At 38.2% G+C, this 14,448-nt stretch overlaps 1 gene segment (V, D, J or C); it reads left to right on the forward strand.

The window, feature by feature from the left end:
* Positions 1-14,448, forward strand: part of LOC103743896 — a 31,826-nt gene that overhangs the window by 10,717 nt on the left and 6,661 nt on the right. The window contains 2 exon segments of the C gene segment in view: positions 2,903-2,958; positions 11,925-12,254. Coding sequence covers positions 2,903-2,958; positions 11,925-12,254 — 386 coding nt within the window.

Below are 14,448 nucleotides of genomic sequence, written 5' to 3' on the forward strand. Positions count from 1 at the left end.
TTTATTTATTATTTTTATTCTATGTGTATGAGTGTATTGCCTGCATGTGTATAAGTGCATCCATGTCATGCAATGCCCTTGGTCAGAGAGGGGCGTGAGATCCCCTGTAACTGGAGTTATAGATGATTGTTAGCTGCCATGTGGGTGCTGGGAACTGAACCCAGGCCCTCCTCAAGAGCAGCCAGCGCTCTTAATCACTGAGCCATCTCTCCAGTGCCCCCCTTATGTAAAATTTTATGTGCTCTTTATAGAGTTCTATTTTCTTGTAATAGTTTAATAACTCATTACTTGTTCTTTTATATCTTTTTACTTAAATCGTTCATGTTGCTGGAAATACAGACAATTCTTACACTTCTGGTGATTTTCATCATGACCTTGGAATGAGGGAAAGCAATGGACAAAGAAATGAGACTGAGTGGATGCCACACCCATACATGAAGGTTGTTGGATAGGTGTGTCCTCTAAAAGAACTAGCACTGAACCTTAAGAGACATGGTAGACAGAGGGGGAGACAGTCACCCCCCCCCGACTCAATTGGTCAGCTTCAATTGCATGAAGAGGGCAGGTCTAAGGACAAGGACAGAGGAAGTCAAGAGACAGTGGGAAGTTGCCATCTTGGTGGGGTGCTGGAGGAGGCCAATCTCAAAGCTCAGATGTAGAGGAAAGAGACCATGAGTGAAGGTCCATGCTTTTATAAGTGACCCCCTCCTAGATGGCATAAGCTTTGCTGGCAAGCTCAAATAAATATATTTACTCTCCAAATTGTAGATTAAAGGGACATTGTGTTGGTTTTGTCCATCAGTTGCTGTGGGAGACAGGCTTGAGCCTAGGGTGAATGTCTTATTGACAGCCATACAGCAGGCCCGAGGCAATGCCAACTACTGGAGCCACAAGGAATGCCTTATGACATTTGCTCCCATTGACAGGTCATGAGACTGATGCCTAGAGCTCTCCACTCCCTAATCACCACCCTTGAGATTCTAAATTGCAACACTTAGATATTGCAACAGCCTGGGTCACATGGTTCCCAGGAATCCAGGCCTGTACAGGAAACCGGAACCTAATCATGAAACCTATCATGCTAATAAGGTGTCTGACTTGTGATGTCATGAGAGGACACAGCCCTGCCAAAGATCTGAGTTGTAACTTCTTGATTAGACCCCTACCCCTATATAAGCTTGTGCCCTTCTGCAATAAACTAGATCTGCATCAGGGAACCTGGTCTCACCCATACATAAAGGTTGTTGGATAGGTGTGTCCTCTAAAAGAAATAGCACTGAACCTTAAGAGACTAGGTAGACAGAGGGGGAGGCAGTCACCCCTCCCACTTGGGATGTCATGATAGGACACAGCCCTGCCAAAGATCTGAGTTGTAACTTCTTGATTGGACCCCTACCCCATATAAGCTTGTGCCCTTCTGCAATAAACTAGATCTGCATCGTGGAACCTGGTCTCCTGTGTCTGAATGGGGCTCCGCTGACACAGTCTCCTCACCAGCCGATCGGGGCACACAGAAGAGCTGCCTCAGTGCAGGGTGAGCAGAAGAGCTGCCTCAGCACCTCAAGGAGCAGAAGAGCTGCCTCAGCACCTGGTGAGCAGAAGAGCTGCCTCAGTGCCCATCGAACAGAAGAGCAGCCTGTGGCCACAGCGAGGAGTGAAGGGCAGCACCCAGGCAAGCAGAGGAGCAGCACCGGGAGACAGCACTGGGAGAGTGGAGGGGCAGCCACAGCTGGTGGGAGCCGCAAGTTGTAAAGACAATGTGGGGCCTGGGAGCTGAGAAGGATGCAGCATGCTTTATAGAGGGCTTGGGAGCCAGCACATGGGCCTCCCAGGAGAGAATTTGGTACTACAAAGGTACAAAAAACAATAAACAGCACCAAGTAATCAAAACTGAATTTCTCAGTGGAGAAAACGTTTCCACCAATTGATTAAAATTTAAAATGACATTCCAGCATAATTTTCATCCAGCCCTCTTGTCCTGTCTTGTGGGTTGGTGGCTGTGAGATGGCTGCCCATGAACAGTTGTTCATCATGATCTCAGTCCTTCAACCTCAGGGACAGAAGTTCTGTCTGCTTATGTAACTTAGGCTGGGGGTATGATACGGAGGACATAGGGTTCACCAGGGCCTGGATGCCTCACCTGCAGTCCAGGAAGATTCTGGAAAATTCTCCAAGTTCCTTTTCTCCTGCCCAGATGACTAGAGTGAGTCTTCAGAAGACCCACAGGGGCTTCCAGTACCTTCAACTTCCCAGAGCACTGGATGTTATACATACACACACACACACACACACACACACACACACACACACACACACACACACACACACACACACACACACACACACACAACAACACACACACACCACACCCAGCCATGTGTGCACTGCCTGCAGAGGCCAGAAGAGCTATGAACAGTTATTAGCTGCCATTTGGGTGCTCGTTTTATTAAGAGCTCTCTTCCTTCAGAAATTCCCAAATTACTCAAGGGGAGGCCTTTGTATTTTTGAGAATAGAGGCATACTTCTTTGATGAAATTTTCTTAGCAGTTTCAACAAAACTGAACATATGGGAATTTAAAAAAAAAAAAAAAAAGAAGAAGAAGACTTAATTCTCAGAAAGTTTCCGGATAACTTAGAAAAGCAGTTAGTTGGTCTGTGGTTTGGCCCAGACTTCTTCTTTCCTGCTTTTATTTTCATTTTCCATTGATACTTTCCAGTTGTCACTGACTTGATAGAGAATAGAGTTTATGATGTCAGCTTATGAGGAAACTTGCAAACTATGACACCTTAAAACTTTCCAAAGGAAGTCAGATCAGGTTTCTATGGCAGATGCTATGGGGTTGATCATACCAAGCTCAAGAGAGGGCTCAGATTTTTGTAGAAGCTTTGAGCAGTGTGACAGCTCAGGATGGATCAAGAAATTTGCAGAAGGAACTAAGCTTATAGTAATTCCCTCTGGTAAGTAATCATTTCTATTCTTGTCCTAGCAATGGGTAGCCAAAAAGTTTGTTTATTTGTTTTTCAGGAAAGAAACCATTATGATCAATTTTATACGACCATATTTTGTAGCTATGAATTACTTGATATGGAAACAAAGCTACACTGGAAGCAATTTTTTCTCTCCTTGTCAGTGGAAACTGTATTTCTGCATTTAAAATACACACAAAAAACATAGCCTCAGGCTATAACAAAATGCTGTGAGGACCAAGTGTTTATGCCATCGGTGTGTTATTATATCAAGTAGTTCCTGTAGAAGGTCTTTTAAGTGAGACTCCTCAAATGGAACTTTATTAATTCCTTCTTTTCCAAATATTTGGAAAATTACTGTTCCTTTCTTGAGGAAACTACAAAGTCTTTATTTTTGGCTTTGATCACATGCCTAGAATTTTGGAAAAAAATTGATTCTTACAGCAAGTTCAGAGGATGCCAAGAATCTGTTTTATCTATCTGACACATTGAATAGGACAACAATGACCAGAATTGATGCTGTCTGTGGAATGTGTGATGTCTGGATATGCCCAGTGAGTGGAATGTGCTTGTTCCACATAATATTTCAGTCCACAGCCACAAAGAGAGACTTTGTAGCTCTTCATCTGCATTTGTCCACTCATTCTCTGAGCAAATGTTTATAGAACAGCTTTTGCTCTGGATGTTGGAGAGAAAAAGGTAGACAAGACATAGGCCCAGAATCCAAAGCTTCCAGTCCCAAGGAATCATGCTCTAGCTTTTGTTTTGATTAGGATTTACACTGGCCTTGGACCATGGCTTCAAGAAAAGCAGGAGGCCCTATGATTCTGGGCTCCTTTCCAGTCTTAATTTGTGAGGTAGTACTGCTTAAGATACCCCAAATCAGGGCTGGAGAGAGATGGCTCAGCAGTTAAGAACACTTGCTGTTCTTGCAGAAGCCTTGGGTTTGAATCCCAGCACCCACACGGCAGCTAACAACTGTCCATAACTCCAGTTCCAGGGGATCTGACAGTCTCTTCTGTCCTCCACGGGCATTCACAACACAGGTGCACTTACCTACATGCAGGCAATACACGTATACACATAAAATAAAAACAATAAATTTTTTAAAAGATACCCCAAATTAGGATAAGCATCTCAAATCCAAAAATCTGTAATCCAAACAAATATAAGATCTGAAGCCCTTGTGGGCACCAAACATTTTGAATAAGTGATAATCAACATGAATCCACCAAAAAATTGGAGGATGTGGTCCCAAATCATCAAATTAAAGAAAAACTAACATAATTTTTCGAGGGCAAGGCATGTAAGCGTATCAGTGCCATCTCTCATTATTCAACATTCCTCACAAGAGTTTCTTACACCTTTTGCAGATGAAAACTTCCTAGTTACAGAACTCATAATTGTGGCAAATACTGTATATTCCAAAGTGCCTAATCTGGGTCACATAGCATAATCACAAACATGGTCATGTTTTTAATGTTCAAAACATTTCCTGTTTTGCAGTTTGACCTTTTATATGGACTTTTTCATTGACTACTTAATTAGAAGCATTCACAGTTTTCATTATTACTTACATATGAATGCAAGACTTCTGTTGTGGAACCAAGATTACCTTTCACCCTCCACAAAGGATCATGGAGGAAATTCTGAATATGCATTTAAAAACTTAAGTCATAGTCCTAGGTTACTTCTATAATATGACCAGACATTTTGACACCACTCAATTTTATTTCTGTATTGGCATCAATTTGCCAGAAATACTGAAGCTACTAAAAGAGATAACTTGTACCCAATTGCACTCTTCAGACCTGCCTGGACACTCAGGATGAGATCGCTGTAGGAAAACATACAGGTTAGGATGTTCTGATGAGCAGCATGGAATTAAAGCTCAGTGCTCTGGAAAATGTTGAGGATTCTTCAAGTCAGAAGGAGCAAGGAACAGCATAAGAGTCATCATTGTAATTCACATTCGCATTCTGGGACTGGGGTTTTAGCTCAGCACTGGAATGCCTGCCTAGCATGCCAGAGGCTGGGATTCAATCCCAGCACCAGAGGAAAACGTGAATTTACTTTGCGAAACAGGCCTAGGCTGATTGTAATTGGCTTGTAGTAAGATGTCATGTTATATTCAATCCAGCTGCAAATCATTCCATTCACCTCACACTAAATACCTATAAGCGGTATTTAATACACATTTACTCGATGCTCAAATATATGAATATTGTTACTGGTTCTTTAAAAGTGAAGAAATATTAAATGACTGTAAATTACACTCTAGGCCAAGAATTGATTTATACATGAAAATCTTTTAAGGCAGTTAATGTCTTCTTACAATTGTCAAAATTCCTATTGATCATAGGAGGATTTTAAGACACATAAAAACTATTATATGAAATGCACAAAAACTCAAAATATTTTTTAAAAAGATACATAAATTAGCAAAAATTAAAACTGATTGCAACTTATGGCCATTATTTTGTTAAATTTTCATCCAGCCATTTATTCATGTATATTTTAATTATAGTTTACAAAATTAGGACAAAATAGATCTGTATTTGAGGAGGGGTTGTTGAGACAGTCTCCCTATAGCCCCAGCTGGCCTGGAACTCACTATGTAGACCAGGCTGGCTTCAACTTGATCTCACAGAGATCTGCCTCCTGAGTGCTGGGATTAAAGGCATACACTACCACATCTGGCTGATCTGGATTTTTTTACTTGGCACTACTTTATGACAATTGTTCTCAAGTGTTTTTCCTAAAATTGTTCAACAACTGAGCAACAAATTCATATTTTAGTTGCCCTTACAATGAAGATGAGCTTTGTCTTTTTTGCATGTTGTAAGGATTACTTGGAATTAAATATAGAAATTATCTATCTCAATGGCTGGGTTGGGAGATAATTAAATACTCATTTTTTTCCCATAATTCAAATTATCACCCATTAGTGATTCATATGACTTCAGTAATATTAATGTATAGACCACTGGTATATGTCACCTAATATCAAATGGTCAGGACCTGAAATATGCTTTTTATTTCCCTCTAAAACTAATAATCCATACTTCTAAAAGTGATTACAACTTTGCATGCACCTTGTATAAGGTGATGATAAGGTGTCCTTTATTTCCCTTCTATAACTATTTATACAAGAAAAATGAAAGTTTTTCATTCTAATTGAATATATATATATATGTATATTACAGTTAAATTACCACTTAAAATATTGAATTTCTCAATTGGTTTAAGAAAATAAGTTAAAATTATATTGATGCTAGTAGGTAAGAAATGTTGTTTTCCCTTTATGTTTGATGAGGACTTTTCAGACTTCATTTAATCTACTAAATCTACATTAGCAATGTTCATCTAGGCTCTAAGCATCTGTTAGGAATGGTTATACAATGGCATCATGGATATGTTAGGCTCCCCCCCCCAACTAAGTATTCACTCACAAAACAAAAGAAAAACATTTTTGCTATTTGTCGATTTTTCTGTATATGTGTGAAATAAAACTAAACTATAGAGGTTTTGAACTCCTGTAACAACTACTAAACCCCTATTAATTTTATTTGCATGTTTCCTTTTACAAATGTTATCTCCAAAGTTAATATAACTGAGTTCATATTAGACTAATATATTCTCCAAGTTGTATTTTTTGGATCAGAAAGACAAAAGAGCATCTTTTCATGTGAAAATTTACACAAGCCTGAACACAAGGAGCACCTGTATCATGCGGAATAATTTTGGTAAAGAGAAATTCAGCCTATGTTGCCTCATTTTAGGTCTGCTTAAATTCAGCATGTTGCATCTCCATCATAAGACCATAATTTAGAAACATGCTCCCCCTCCCTATGCCAAAATCCATAATGTAGAAAGAGAAACAGCTATAACACACAAACTGTGGATCACTTGTTTCAAATGCCTATTACTAAAATCCATTTAAGAAAGAACTGAAATGATTTCCACAAGGAGAGTGGCACAGCTGAATGAAAACAGAGGAACTGAAAGGAAAAGCCCTGGTTGTTACCTCCAAGAAGCACAGTAAAATTTAATGCCCAAAGGCAGAAGGAAAGTACAGTGGAAAACATACAATTTTATTATTTGATAAAAAGAAATCATATTTTGGAAATATGATGTTGTTCCCGTAATAGATTTAAGAAAGATCCTCACTGTACAATTTCTTTTAAAGGGAAACAAAGCACAGAGCTGGTACTGTCTTCAACATCCATTTTGAGAAATGATTGTTAAGCAAACCCGTTGATGTTGCACTGCATCAGTGCTATGAGCCTCTAACATTTAGTCACCCAACATGGTGACCCTCAGCAGATAGGATAAGGACATTGGCACAGTGACCCATGTTGGCACTGTTTTCTGCTGTTTCTCTAGTTAATCCACTGGCCAAACTAGCGGGTGCAGGCTGGAGTTTGGAGTGAGCTGACTGAACTCAGAATGTGGATAATCTTAATCTTCTTGGTGAAAGATTGGATTCAAATATGTTGTGGTGCTGACTGGGAGCAGGGCCATTATTTTTGACAGCAGAAATGAAAGTTTTCCATTCACTGATTCAAATACTAGGGGGGAGCCAGGGAGGCACTCTTGATTATCCTAACATGCAGCTGAGGCAGTTGACCTACTGAACTTGTATGCACAAAAGTACTTTTCCTGAGATCACAGTATTGGGAATGCCAAGAAAATTAGAGCAAAGCAGGATGCAAAGGAGGTCGGAGAAATAGCTCTTTGCTCACAATTTCCAATTTCAAGCCCTAAATGATTCACTTCTATGAACAAATGCAAGGCTTGGTTCTTTATTAAAATGTCATGCTGGAGCACAGTCAAAGTTCCCAATAGTAGTGATGCTGCTGTTGCTGATCATGATAATGACAGTAACCATTTGTGTTTCTATAGCATTTTAAATTAAGTTACTTTTCCGGATATTGTTTCATTTTGGTCTCCAATGCTAGCAGTGAAATTGAAGTAAAGTACACTAACACATTTGTTTCAAGATAAAGAAGTAAAGAATTTAAGGCCATTGGATTTGCTCATAGAACTTGTTATGTTATAAACAAAATGAGTTAGGATGAGAATCCTGGTGTTGTAAGAATCCCAGACCCCCCAGGGCTGGAGAGTTGGCTCAGAGGTTAAGAGCACTGACTGCTCTTAAAGAGAACTCAGGTTCTATTCCCAGCACTCATATGGCGGCATTGAACCGTCCTTAACTCCAGATCCAGGGGAATCCGAGGCAAGCCCTCTTCTGACCTCCGCAGCATTGTACAACATGGGCACACTCACATACATGCAGGCAATACACTCATACACACAAAATAAAAATAATAAATTAAAAAAACAAACAAAAAAAAAGAATCCCAGACCTGGTACCATAGCCTCACCAGAATCTGAAGGGTTCAAGAATGCTGCTGAACTAGTCTAGCATTTTTGATACGGGTTTAATCACTGTTGAGTCTTATTAAAGTCTTCAGCAGAGGAAAAACACTTCTTGTCACAGGTTGGTGTCGGAGATAACAATCTTTCTATGGTTAGAGGAAGGCAATAAATGGTCATTTCAAAAACAATGGGAGTATTTTAAAAATAATAATGTGATGGGGATTTCTGTGGTAATTTTATAAGAGGTTTTAATACAAGTATTTATACTAAAGGAGAACAGGACCAACATTGTACAAATAATGAAATAAGATTTGGCTTTGTGTACATGTCAATATCTGTAATGCTCATAGACAAGTTATGTAAGAATATCATTCAAAGTGTATGATCCTAGATGCTTATTTTTATAGATAAGTCTATGACAGATTCAACAGACCAAACACATTCCTTTTCAAACTTTCCAGTATGCTATGGAAGAATGTGGACTCTGCATGCACCTGGATCTAGGGTTCCCATACTTACTGGTTTGCAAATTTGGGTGATTATTCTTTTGCTTCAGTTTCCTTTGCCACAGGATTGGATAACAGTGGGACTCCAGTGAGGTTACATGAGAATCACATTGGATAATGAGGATAAAGCCCTTAGCATACAGTCTGTTGCCCAGTAAATTGTCCTTCCCATTTAAATGTAAAGGGGTACTTGCTCCACTCTGGAGAGCTGCTTCAACAAGGGGCATTTTCACAGAACTTCTCCAGAGAGCTGAGCTGCACTTCTTACAGCTCACATCATAGGTGATTCTGGCATTCATTCACACAGGGAAAAATGGGCCTGGAGTTCTCTTACTAGACTGCATCACTTGGCAAAAAAGTTACACTAAAATGTGTTTTGTGAAAATTATTGTTCTATGTTTTTCCTAATTCCTTGTTTTAATTAATAATAGCTCTAATATCAATATACATTGCTTCTGAATTCTTATCAATAAGATTAGGCTCCTGCCTGTTTTATCAGAAGAGAATTTTGATTTATGTCATCAATGCATAAAATAAATATATTTTGTATTTAAATATGAAGGAGCTGTAACTTTATAAGTGATGAAAGAAACAAAAAACAAACAACACTTAAGTAAATTCTCAAGTGTAGATTTGAATCATCATAGCTTCAGAATTGATATAGAGTGAATCTATATAGAATTTATATTGTTAGATCTTAAAATACAAGTAACTTAGTTAACTCAAAGTATATTGCTTGATTAGGCAAATGAAAATGCATAAGTTCATTTCCTTTACTTTTAAATTTAAGAAAACATCTAGCAGGGCTGGAGAGATGGCTCAGTGGCTAAGGGCACTGACTGTTCACACAGAAGACCTGAGTTCAAATCCCAGCACCTACATGGCTAACAACTGTCTGTAACTCCAGCTCCAGTGGATCTGATGCCCTTTTCTGTTCTCCTGGGCATTGCATGACATGGGTGCACTTACATACATGCACCCAATAATGCATACACATAAAATAAAAATAAAGCAAAAAATTAAAGAAATTAATAAAAAGTAAACATATAGCAACCATTCTATTAATTATTCAGGTATAATAGAACAGTCGATTCTATACATAGGAAAAAGTTGACCATGAAAAGCACTCTGAGTGTGTATACTTAAAAGCAATGTTCTAAAAGTATCATGTAATACAGGACCCCAAATGTGAATATTTGCCATATATATTCAGCTACACTACTTAACACCTTGTCAAGTATGGCACTGAGAAAATTTTAGAAGTTGAAAATTCATTGTATCCTCAAAAACATGAAACGTAAAGAATTTAGCTAAGGAAAACACAGAAGAGTTGATGAATTATATGGCATCATACAAAAATTAATTATCAGTTCTTTAACTGTGAGTTAGAAGCACTTCTGTGAATGAAACTTGAATGAAAACTCGATTTAATACATTAACTTCAACTAAAATTATATGAAGATATAAAATTTAACCCCTTTTTAGTGTTGTTATTGTATCTTACTGTTTGCATTAAAACAACATGTGTGAAATTAAAATTAGGCTATTATGATCCACTGAATTTATAGTATGCACAGAAATAGTACACTGTATGTTTGGTACGTTTTTATAAAAGCAAGAACCTTTGCTACATGGACAGAAAGGTGAAATTTTATCATTTTCTTAAATGAGAAACCCAATTCTTTTCTCAAAAAAATGCCTATTCAATTATTGTACTAATTTCAATGTAGTCCCCCCACCCCAATATTGGCAAATATCTCCGTTTCACTTAGGAAATTAAGTTATAGCTTCTACATTTAGAAGAAGCCAATATATTAAAATAAAAATGTATTTATAACCAGTTAACATATTAGATACATGAAATATGCCTTTGTAAACATACGATGTGCCACCCCACACGTGTTGACATTACAAGGAACTCTGGAATGATAACTTTCTACATCACACCAATCACAATCACATGGCATACCTATGTATCAGAGAACAATGAAGCTCTAAAACAGTTAAATGGCATACAGTGTTGACACAAATTCTGGGAGAAACAAATTCAAAACCTGGATAAGCAGAGATGGATTGACCTTCTCTTAAATGAGATCAATTTAAAATAAAGCAAGTTTGAAAAACAGGATTCTACTGTATCCTTAGTGATGCTTGACCTTCAAATGAAGCTCCAAAATAAAGTGTTTGGGTGAGCATTTTCAGAAAATATATGTATGTGTATAACTTGGTTTTAGATTAATGTGTTTCTGAAAATTATCAGTAAGTATTTTTAAATAGAATTTGTGGATTTGTTCTAAGTTCTCTGCCAAATCCAAGAGTCTGTAAATCATTTGGAAGGGAATCTTTAAAAATTTCCCGGCCCCTAAACCTAGAGTGATTCAGATGTGGGAGTAAGATGCTGTGGAAAGACAGCAACTCAATAGGAGAATCCAGGAACCTCAGCACTAGGCAGGAATCCACATTTGCAGCCAAAAGATTAACCTCACAGGTGCTGGTGCATGTGGAAGAAGATTGCTGTTGAAACAGACAGTCTGCCATGTAGCATTTGTTCATCTGAGAGATAACATAAAAGGGGCACATTTTAGAATTGGCTAAGTGGAGAGTGGATTGTAGAGCTGCAATGCATGGGATGAGAGTTACTTGGCCAGGCAGCCCATGTGATAAAGGATGGAAAAGGTTCTTTAAAAGGAAGTGCAGTCCCAATCTGTAGAGACATCATAAGAGTCATTCACACACCTGTCATTCAACATGAAAATATATTCATCTGAGAAAGCAGATTTACAAAGGAGTCTATGCTAGCCTATGGAGAGAGAAAAAAGGCCAGCTTTCACTCAAGTGCTTCCAGTTAACAGCTGTGACTTCTGGAAGTTGTGTAACCTCATGAAATAGTGTGTCTCTAAAGTAAGGACATTAAATAAGTTTATGCAAACTACAGTGGATGGAAGTTCACAGTGGGTGTTAATTCAATAGTAACTTGTCCTCTGAGTGCTATGCACTGGATTGTTTTAAGCCATGTAACATCTGAGTTTTTCTAATAATTCTCATTTTAATTTTCCAATTCCCCCACAGATAAAAGCTTTGATGCAGACATGTCCCCCAAGCCCACCATTTTTCTTCCTTCTGTTGCTGAAACAAAGCTCCACAAGTCTGGGACATACCTTTGTCTTCTTGAGAAATTCTTCCCTGATGTTATAAAGGTATATTGGAGAGAAAAGGGTGGCGATAAGACTCTGAAATCCCAGGAGGGAAACACAATGAAGACCAGTGACACATACATGAAGGTCAGCTGGCTTACTGTGACTGGAAAGTCAATGGATAAAGAGCACAGATGTATTGTCAAACATGAAAAAAATAAGGGAGGAGTTGATCAAGAGATTCTGTTTCCTCCAGTAAATACAGGTAGGTACACATTAATGCAAATATAACTTCCAGAAAACATTTGAAAGGGAATAACCCTCTTACTATAACATATTGAAAATCATCAAATACAAATATTTCTTAAATATGATTACATTTGTTGCTAGCACAAATCCATGCTCTTCTGCCCCAGAAAATGTTATAGATTTGGAGAAAACAAATAGAAAATTTGACTTAATTTTTCTCAGTCTCAGCTATGCTATGCAAAAATAGTAAGATCATGCAAAATTTTTTAGAATTGTCTATAGAGTAAATGAAAAAAACAGCTGAAAGCACCCCAAACCTGGTACATGTTAGATGTTGGAAAGCAGTTTCCACTTCTGAGGGCTTTGCTTGATTCAGAAATAAAAATAATGAACATCTTTCAGAGATTTTCTACCATATAAATAAGGAAAATAACCTAATTCAATCTCTATCTCTATATGCACCAAGTTTGGTCTATAGTGAATTTTTAACTGATAAAATAGTGCTCATTTAAAATAGCCAGTTAGAATAAAAAACAGGAATACTTAGCCACTGAAGATTTATGACAATCTTGAGAATTTCTGGTTTTTATTTTATATATCACTGTTAAATAAAAACCACAGTCGAATTTGGGTGAGACTAACATGCACATATTTCCATTCTCCATGATGCAGCTACATAGAGTCACTTGCTGTCCCACCAGTAGACCAGGTCTGAGTGGGAATGTGGACGAATTGTGGAGGATGAGTTAGTCTTCCAAAGTGGGTGTGCTACAAGGAAGAGCATAGACTCTGTTCCTAATCTTTATTTAGATACTGTGTCCCAGACTAAGTTCCTTGACCTGACTAGGCAGAGGGCTAAGTGGGCAGAGGGCCTAGGAATGGTCCAGTAGCTATCTCACAGTGTGATGTAGTGAGTGTCAAAAACATTTTGAAGGCCTCAGAGTTACCACAAAAAGAATCCTTTAGTTTTGAGTCCTATGACTGACCACCCTTCTGATCCAGTGGGATCAAATGACAGAACATGTGGACACCTTTGCCATTTTCCCAGTGGATGTCCTAGGTAAGTCTTCCTCCCCTGGGATCCTTTGCTTCTGCAGTGACCAGTGATGTTTAAACAGTTGCATGACTTTACCTAGGATTGTCACGAAGAGCAAATGAAATAATGTCAGTGAAAATGTTTGTGTTCCACAGTAGAGCAAAGCATTACAGAGTAGACTTGCTATTCTATCTCAGCACAAAGATTATTAGGCAAGGTAAACACACACAGCAGAAAGTTAACGTAATCACTGTGTTTATGAGTCTAATGACATGATGATTCTTGTACCGGTTAGGGAAAAATACAAAAAAGCAGTAAAATCCCTACTGATGAATATTGTGCAGAGGAGAGGGTCCAGGTTAAGAAAATTTACTTGCACTCAATTCCGAAACAAATGTTTCTCATGTGCGCCCACAGGAGCAAAGCTATTCAGGGCATTTCTGTTAACAGACGTCAGCATGGAACTTCTGGCGGTGCTTCCTCAAAGACCTCTGTGTTTATTCTGTTCTGATAAAGCTTAAAAGTCATACAAGGAAGTAGAACTCAATGAAGAGATTCTGCAGGGAGATAAAACTGATCTTTTCTAACTCTGCAAATAACCTTGACTGAGGGGATTTAGAAAGCACAAAGATTATATTATTAGGAGCTACATTTTTATTTTACCTCAATCAGTTCATGCTGATAGTGATATTCATTTATCTTTTCATTAATAAGGTTACTGAATGAACGAAATAGACTTTCAGACCACTAAGGCAGTTCTTGAACACAGGTCAAAACCAAGTATGATTATATTTACATTTTCATTCTTGATTCTTACTGAAAAGGCACACACACACACACACACACACACACACACATATTTAATCTTGTTTTATGAGACAGGGTCTTACTATATAACCCTGGCTGGCCTCATACTCACTATGTAGACTAGATTGGCCTCAAACTCACAGAGAGCTCACCTCTGCTTCCCAAGTGCTGGGATTAAAGGCATGTACTACCACAAGCAGCTCATCAAATCCATTTTTAATGTACACAGAAAAACTCCTTGTTCAATAAAATTACATAATGGAAGCAAATCCACACCTGCAAGAATACATTTAGCAGAAAAAGAAGAAGCCCAAACAGCTTGTGTGGCAGATTTCTCTGCATCACTTAAAATAATTAATCTTCATAT

Source organism: Nannospalax galili, unplaced genomic scaffold (assembly GCF_000622305.1).
Source record: "Nannospalax galili isolate Female #2095 unplaced genomic scaffold, S.galili_v1.0 scaffold962, whole genome shotgun sequence".
NCBI classification, from domain to species: domain Eukaryota; kingdom Metazoa; phylum Chordata; class Mammalia; order Rodentia; family Spalacidae; genus Nannospalax; species Nannospalax galili.